At 36.2% G+C, this 9,237-nt stretch overlaps 1 protein-coding gene across 1 annotated transcript; it reads right to left on the minus strand.

Annotated features, from left to right (window-relative positions):
- Positions 1-1,263: 1,263 nt before the first annotated feature.
- Positions 1,264-1,638, minus strand: LOC136796480 (uncharacterized). The gene has a single exon (XM_067050301.1). The coding sequence runs from the start codon at positions 1,636-1,638 to the stop codon at positions 1,264-1,266; it is 375 nt and encodes a 124-aa protein (XP_066906402.1).
- Between the last annotated feature and the right edge of the window lie 7,599 nt (positions 1,639-9,237).

A 9,237-nucleotide genomic window follows, 5' to 3' on the forward strand; every position in this document is an offset into this window, starting at 1 on the left:
AATCATTTACTTAATAATAAATTGTTGAAGAATCAATAATAAAAATACTAAGAATGATTTTATGGAGTTTAGTAATCCTGTAAAAAAAAGGCTCGTATATTGGTTAAGTGAAAATTAAAAAGTCATTAAATAACTATGGTGACGAGCAAAAGATATCAAGTGGCCGTCCGCCAAGTCTAACTCATGTTACAACATATTTTTTATTTCGGCGTTGTATATCATTCTATATTACTTTGTATGTTGAATATTTTTATTTCTAAAATCTTTGCCTTTTACATTAAATATATTTTTAAAAACACGTATATGAGATTAATTTAATATGCTAGTAAAATAACAAAATCAAAGAAGTTTTTATTGGTATTTTAACATACACTACACCATGCCCTTTATATCCCTATTGTCATCGACCTCGTACCAACAAAATTCTTAAAATTGCATATAAATCTTTCCAATCATCCAAACATGTTGAGTTCTTGAGCTTTAGCACACTTACTCAGCCTCCAATGGCTCAATAGCTGTGACGCAGTGAGAGGGATGCCCAGGACTCCTCAGGTCGATAGTGTAAATATTGTATATAACAATGTGAATGGGACTAGTAACTATTTTTTTTCTTCATCTAAATATTTTGATTGTGTTCATTATATTTATACTTCTGCTTATATATATTCTGGGAGAGATTTTATTTATTTTTATGTAAATTCATTTTTGTTTTTTTTTCATTTATTTATTTAATTTTAGTATGTATGTGATCAGTTATCACAAATTACTAATTTTTCCCTACGCCGAAGGAGGTGCTTCTACCATTTTAATTCGTTCAGCCCAGTATACTTCAGCTTTATTCACTTCACTCTTGTCTAAAATTAAGTCCACCGTTGCGGACATATGAATATGTGATCGCCAGTCATCTCACCAACTCCACACAGGACACAGTCTGAAGACTCAGTCACTCCTATTCTCTTCAGGTGGTGCCGCAAATAGTCATGTCAAGTAGCCAACCTGAAGCATGCCACTGACACCGCCCTTGGTAAAGTCAATGGAGGGCGGCTCTTAGGATCTAGCAATGCCGCCCAGGTCGTACCCCCACATTCTTCTCTACTCCTTTCTTCTGCTCTTTCAGGGGTAGCGCTTCGGACAATTTCTTTCGCCATGTCCATGGTGATAGGAAGAAGCGGCTGTGGTTGGCTAGCCCCTAACCGTGCAAGTCGATCCGCCTCCTCATTCCTGGGCTGGAATCCACTGCATTACCAATACTTTGAGTATTTCTCATTTACATTCTATGGATTTCCAGCATGCGTGAATTCTAGCGTTAGTTGAGGGATGTCGAGACGCTATTGCCAGCAGTGCTGCCTTAGAATCCGACAGCAGAACTATCGTCTTTGCGCAGGCGCGATTAAGATTTTCTAAAGCTAAAGTAATAGCAGCTACCTCTCCATCACAATTGGTAGCATTTGCTCCAGCAGGTGCTGACAGTTGGAACAGGCTACTATAGACACCTACACCCGAATTTTTATTTGCCTCAGTAGCTGACCCGTCGGTGTATATATGGATCCATTCTGGCTCAGGGTAGCGCTCAGCTATAGTGGCCAATGCCACAGTCCTTAGTTCTTCCGCTGGGGTCATGGATTTGTACATGTTCATTACTATATCTAGCGCTATAGCAAATGCTTTGATTAGTTAAGTAATGCAGAGGTAATGCCACCAGAGTTGGCCCAGTAATCAGTGTGATTCCTAAGCGCGCGCTCGTAAAGGATAGCGGCATTTTTTTTGCCAGTCTTTTAGGGCCTCTATCTCTACTTGCAGTTGCATGGCTAGAATTAAGGGTTATTTCACGTTCAGAACGTCCTGAACTAGATCAAGACGTGCTATGTACTGTCTCGAGATGTATTCGGGATGCCAGGATAATCGTTGAAGGCAATTATCCAAAAAGAGTTAATTAATTAATTTTCTTTGAGTCCTGCAAAATTATTATTGTAATTCGATTCTTTTCCAGAGGCTTTTTGTGTGTTTACCAGTTACTATAATATAATAAGGGGTGGTATTGTGTAATATAATAGTAAATAAACTACATCAAGGAAATAAGTATTTATTTACAATTTAATGATATATGATGTTACTAAAATGGTTGTAATAATTCAGACAAATAATTTGCCATAAAATATGATAATTACATCATAACTTATTACCTAATATGGACATATAATTGCTGATTTGGGTGGTAGGTGTTGAGTATGTAGTCACGTCTTCGCCATTGGTGTCGTGTTGTTATAAGGATGGCGTTCGAGGTCTGATAGACTATTCTTAGAACTTCGTCTGGTAAAAATGCGTCTTGTCCCTCTTTGTTCTTGGTTCTTCTGCTCCTTTCCTGCTTTTGTCTTCAACCTGTGTTCTGTGTTGTTTTTTTTCCTACCTCCTACATTATTTATTTATTAAAACATTTACAATTATATATACAACTTATCATCTAAGAAACTATAAATAATGCAATTTACAATTTTTCTTGCTTCCATACGGCATTATAAGATGTAATCTACTTGGTCCGCTGTAGGCGGTTCTTACATTAATTGACTTAATAGTTAAGAGCTAACAAGGAATGGGGAGGGACCATTCTGGCTGGTGTTGTTGGGGTGTGGGTGACTTCAGGCTGCAGAGCCAGAAGTCCTTCCCTCGGCGAGGACGTCGACCAAGGGGACCGTGCTTTGCCACCTCCTAGGTCTTGGGGGAGGGGCGATTTCTCGGAATAGGGAATTGGCACAGGTTTTCAGCCCATCAAAGAATTTGATGTGCCTACGGCCTATGAATTCCGGCACAGAAGGGAGTTGGAACTCCTCTCTGAACTCAACACTATTCCTGGCCCTTTGGAGTGTGTTCCCTCTGACTATTCGCCGAAGGAGGGAATTCTAGAAGCTCTGCAGTTTGGTTAACGTGGTCCAGTAGAGGAGCCGCATGACTGGTGCGCTATGGAGCAGATTCGGACGAATGATGGCCTGTAGATCTTCAGCTTGAGGCGGAGCGAGATCTGCTGTGAGGTGAGCATGTGGTAGAGTCTATACGACTATACGGGCCAGCTTAAGCCTCTCCCTGATGTGACTAGAGAAGGTGAGGTGCCTGTCAAGAGTCATGCCGAGGTAGAGGATGCTATTAGAGAGTTTCCGACCCTCACCATCCACAACGAACTGCTGGGGTAGCCTGCTTTTCTTGCCCTTCTGGAAGGACATGACAATGGCATCTGTCTTCGACGGATTAACCTAAATGTTCTGTGTTCCCTTTACTTCAGTCATTTGTAGAGGCATTACCTTTCCGAAACCTTATTTCCTCATTGGCTATCTTCAGCCACGCCCAAGAAAAATACGTTACAAGAAGTGGTACACTAAGAAAGGTATTTGGTGCATGCGCTGTTTATAATTGTCCTGCCCATCGACAAAGCCAGCAGGCAATACCTGCTTTTAATAGATTTGCTCAGGAAGGACCCTTTCACCTGTGCATTAACCAGTGAAGTGCCCTTCGTTGACAGTCACGTATCCGGCACAGGTATGACAACACATATGGCCAAGACCTCTATAATATTAATAATTTCTAATGCCTGGATACACAGTAGACCCTTCAGCACTGAATCGGTAGCTGTAACCATAACACTGGAGCCATATTCCAGGACTGGTTTTATACATGATTGTGACCAGATGATTGTGACAGATTGCAATATTTATCAATAAATAAATTCTTTCCTAAAACAAAGAGGTATATTATCTGTTATTTTTTATGATCCTCGGTCCCATCCTCTACACAATCTATACAGCAGACATCGCAATCGATCTTAACACTATCCTCACCACGTATGCCGATGACACATGTGTGCTCGCTGTTAATAATAACCCTTTAATTGCATTCAAAAGTGTTCAATCCCATATTACAGCAAATAAAATCATCCACAAAGACCTTAATATTCAATTTGTAACCGATCTAGCCCGAACCAGATATCAATCATTCCATTACACACTCCCTAACCAATCAAACCCATTATTTTCTAATCTTGCTTCCTCTTTTATTCCGGACAATCTTATATCCTAATATCCGAGGCGTCTGAAAAGAAGATGGCCACGAGACCTTATATTGTAAAAATGGAAGATTATTGATTGACCGTGTGTAAAGATGAAAGGAATATGGTCCAGGTGCGGTCAAAAAAACTCAAATAGTAGAAATAAACTATTTTAATGAGCCAACGTTTCGCCTCTAAAATAAGTTTATTTCTACTATTTGAGTTTTTTTGACCGAACCCGGACCATATTCCTTTCATCTTTACACACGGTCAATCAATAATCTTCCATTACTATTTTTTTGTTCTTTTTTGACCGCACCCGGACCATATTCCTTTCATCTTTACACACGGTCAATCAATAATCTTCCAGTATGTCACAAAACACACGGGGCCCTAAAGATACAAACACTAATATATGTGTTTGTATCTTTTTTTAGCCCTGAAGAAGCCCTGCAACGTGGGACGAAACGTTGGCTCATTAAAATAGTTTATTTCTACTATTTGAGTTTTTTTGACCGCACCCGGACCATATTCCTTTCATATTGTAAAAATGTTTTTAGAGTGCTACCTTTGGGTGGTTTCTCTACATGCGTGTACCATACCATTATGATTTCCTCAAATTTACTTGATTTATTTTTGTACAGTTGTAAATATCAATAAATAAATTTTTAAAAAAATCTTTTTATGTTTCTTGTTCGTCTTTAATACCATTTAATCTTTATTGTTGGTTCTTGTTTTTGTGCTTAACTCTGATAAAGGTCTGAAATTCTGGCCGAAATCTTTTTACTTATTTTTGATGTTTACTGACCGCGCCCCCAACTATCTTCTCCTTGTACATTATATAGAATATATTGCAATGTTTTTTCAATGTGTTTTTCCTTCTTAGTCACAGGTGCCAACATTTTTATAAAGAGCTTCAAGTCAATATTTAGATTCTTCTTGTGCGCAGTTGTGTTTATAATGTCTACGTTCTGGTTTATCGTCTTTTTTTTTTTTGTTAATTTCATCATTATTATTGTATAATAAAAAAAGATTTGTAATAGATAAATAATTGCAATATAGTTACAATCCTCTTAGTTTGAGACTGAATATATTTGGATCGGTAAGCCTGGCTGGGACAGGACCCCACTCAGGTGACAGACAGCTGGCTAGGATTTAGCATAGACTAAACCCAAGATTAATTTGTCATATTTAATCTTTCATAATCTTCTCAACTGTTTTGCATTTAATCCTAGTCAATTCTCGCCTTATAGTATTATTTACTCAATGTATTTCTCAAACTTAAAGCCAATATCTCAAATATTATCTTTGAAGATGCCTCAAGTTTTATCATCTTTGTAGGATGATAATTTAATGGTTTATTAAATCGTTTACATTCTAGGTATCTTCAAATACAAAAACTCAAATTTTGAAGGGACGAAGGTGAGTTAAAATTATTTTATAGGGTGATTACAAAACTCCATTGTTGAAAATACTTCTCTGGGCTGTTTTTTCTTTTTTTTAATTTAGCACCATGATAATAAATCATGCCACGATTGTATACAACATACGAGGTATACAACAATACCAACCACTGATTTTTTTAATTGCATAATGATTAAGAAACACTTTTCATTTTGTCACTTACCTATGTATGAAATAGGTAATAATACTCCCATAAGGGGGAGTATTCCGATCCTGAAAGATTTTCCACGAAAATACACGTTTTGAGGTTTCCTGAGTCCAAACAACCTAGTATCAATAAATGCTCTGAGCCGTACGAAACTGATATTACCTATTTAATGTGGGCTTATGGTCTGATAGCAAAAAAAGAAACGACCTTTACCAGGAACTTCTAGAAATGAGAAGCTGGTACGTCTGATTAGGGCTACAATGAAACTTAGAAAGGACTCAGACAGGATGATTGCCTCACATGCCTTCTCTTTAATTTGGCCCTCGAAAGTGCTGTACGGAAATATGGAATACAAATTGGGGGACCTATCTTCAACAGACCTATGATTATGGCTTTAGCCGATGACTTAGATATTGCTGGAAGAACCCCTGCAGATTTAAATAACGCTTTTATCAGTCTCCAAATACCAGCGGTTAGAGTCGGTTTAGAGGTTCAAAAACTAAATACATGCACGCAGGCCCACAGCTAGGTGTGAACGAATCATCACATTTCATAATTGGAAAGGGTGAAGGAGTTCAGCTATTTTGGATCGCAAGTAAACGCGCAGAAATACATAGCAGAATTATGTCCGCGAATAAATGCTATTTCGGGTTACTGAAGTATTTCAGGAGCGAGGCTATCTTCCAAAACACCAAGATGCAACTGTATAAGACCCTCCTGAGACCAGTTCTCACTCATGCCTCCGAATGCTGGACACTGCCCAGGTCAGAGGAAGCCTTTTTCCCGAGGTTCGAGGGGAGAATATGGAGGAAAATCTAAGGCTTGGTTTGTGCTGATGGGATCTGGAGGATGAGGACAAATGCTGAACTGGCAGGCCTATACAGGAACCCGAATATTGTAAGAGTGATCAAAGTGGAACGGCTTCGGTGGGCAGACCAAATATTAAGAATGACCCAGGATCAGATTCCTAGGATGATCCTGGACGAAAGGATATATGGTATAAGGAGAGTAGGAAGACCCCGACTTGGATGGATCGCATGTAGTGGCAGCTGATGAAAGGTATATCTTAGGATATTGGACAGCTGCGGCAACCAGTAGAGAGGACTGGCGAACAAAGTTGCGGGAGGCCTTGACTCTACAAGAGTTGTAGCGCCACAGATGATGATGACATGGTCTGGGGCGTGTAAGCAATTATTACGTTAAAATCGACACACCAGAAGTTCCACTTTCAGAATCGATTTCTCCGAAACGGCTCAAATTATTTTGATTAAACTCGCTTTATTAATGAAATATTATGTGTTCTTTAATATTAGGTAGGTTTTATCTTCATTGAAATAGTTTTACAAGGCTTAAATGCAAATTTTAAAAAAAATATCCTTTAAATTTGATTATTTAAAAAAGTTACACACCTCGCATTCTTAATTGTCAATAAAATGGATACACATAAACTATGAAATGATTTGGTAATGAACTAAAGGAAATAAGAGGAAAACTGCTTTAGTTCAGGTTGAAGGATATCGATATATATTAAATCAGGACATAGATGGAAAGTCATAGATTTCAGAAAAAATAATATTTAACAATGAAAGTTATATAATTTTATGGATAATGACAAGAAATTCATAAATAAAAAGTCTGTTTTAACAGGTGTTTTTCGTTTTTGAGAGGCTGATAACGTTTCCATGTCACCATAGGCATCAAATAAATAACTTTAAATTTCTATTATAACCATCAAATCATTTTTATCATTCTTAAGTATTGAATGAATGGTTAAGATGAAATTGTAATTTTTGGTAAAATTCTATACTTTTCTATTTATATATTAAATATTTTCAGTTATGAAACTAGTGAGATGAATTTTCAAATTAAAAGTAAGGCCAGAAAGTGAAAGTTACTTACACGGATTTTTAATTTACTTACTTAAAACTAATTTTTTAAAAAAATAGTTTAATTATGCAATTCTGCCGACTGCCCTACAGTATATTTTAATAATGTCGTTCTTACCCCTGTAGAACAGATCCGTTATCTTGGACTACACCTTGACAAACGACTAACCTGGAATCCTCACACAAGACTGAAAAGACAGGAAACTGCACGCAGATTCCGACTATTACAGCACTTACTAGACAAACGGTCTGAACTTCCAACTCATTACAAAAGACTGATCTACATGACAATAATAAGGCCCATCTGGACATACGGAGTTGAGCTTTGGGGCTCCACTAAACCTTCGAATTCCTCTCGTATCCAATCTTTACAATCCAAAAGATTGGTATCCTTCGTAAAATCCTCAATGCTCCTTATTTTGTTACTAATAAAACCATCCATAAAGACCTAAATGTTCCTTATGTAAACGATTTAGCCGGAATCAGATATCATTCCTTTCATAATAAACTCCCTAACCACCCAAACCCACTAGTTTCTTACCTTGCTTCCTCTTCCATTTCTGGGAATCCTCCGAGGCGCCTGAAAAGAAGATGTTTTTAGAGTTCTACTATTGGGTAGTTTCTCTACATCCTGTATCATATCATTATGTCATTATGATCAAATGTACTGGTTGTATTTTTTTATACAGTTGTAAATGTCAATAAATAAATAAAATAATAAAAATAAATTATGCAATTAAAATAATTAGTTGACTCAGATGAATCTAAATTGAATGATGATAATAATGAATGAACGAGAAGGTGATTCGAATGAAGAGGACAGGTTTTGATTACTTCAGTTGATTGGGGATATTGGTCCTTGTGAATGAAGTGCAGAACGACTGCCTTCTCAACACATTAATTATTTCAAAAGTGTTTTAAAAATTTAATTTTAAAATGTTAATTTTATTTTAAATTTATATATTTGTCTTTCAGGATAGCTTCCATAGAACTAGAGCTATCCAACTCAACAACATCGTAATAAAGTCCACAATACGACATACTAATAAGTTATATTAAGTTATTAATAATTTATTTTAAAAAAAAAGTAAAAATAGAGTCTGTCTCATTAGAGTCAATAATCTTCTTTTATTGACATTTAAAACTTTATTTTTATAAAAATGCATCTAGTAAATTTCATATTAGATGACACAGGAATCTAAAGAAACTACCCTCTGGTACCACTCTAATAACAATTTTACATTAGGATCGTCATGAAGTAAGGTTAGAAACTAGTGAATTTAAAAGAGAGTAAATAAAAAATATAAAACATTTCTAAGATACATATATCTTTTATATAAAACAGTTTTTAGTAATCACTGTGTTTTTGCATAACGTTCATGTAGATACCAAGTATGAGTACATATATATTCTAAGAAATGAAATATGAATAATTGTGCGTCTTCTTGGATTGCCTTGTGTATATTATTAAGGTAACATTGTGTATACCATTATATTATTAAGGTGATGGTATTTAGTTATTAGTGATCACCGTGTAATATTTTATTTTACATATAGCTAAATTTAAGTACACATTAAAACACTTGAACTTTTCCCTGCTTATAATATATTGAAAACAACTATACATTTTGTTCATTGACTGCAGTCTGGGGTAAGACTAGAGTATGGAGTAATATATAAGTTTTTAGTAACTAATAATTATATAT

Source organism: Halyomorpha halys, unplaced genomic scaffold (genome assembly GCF_000696795.3).
Source record: "Halyomorpha halys isolate HHAL.00 unplaced genomic scaffold, Hhal_1.1 Scaffold428.1, whole genome shotgun sequence".
Lineage (NCBI taxonomy): Eukaryota > Metazoa > Arthropoda > Insecta > Hemiptera > Pentatomidae > Halyomorpha > Halyomorpha halys.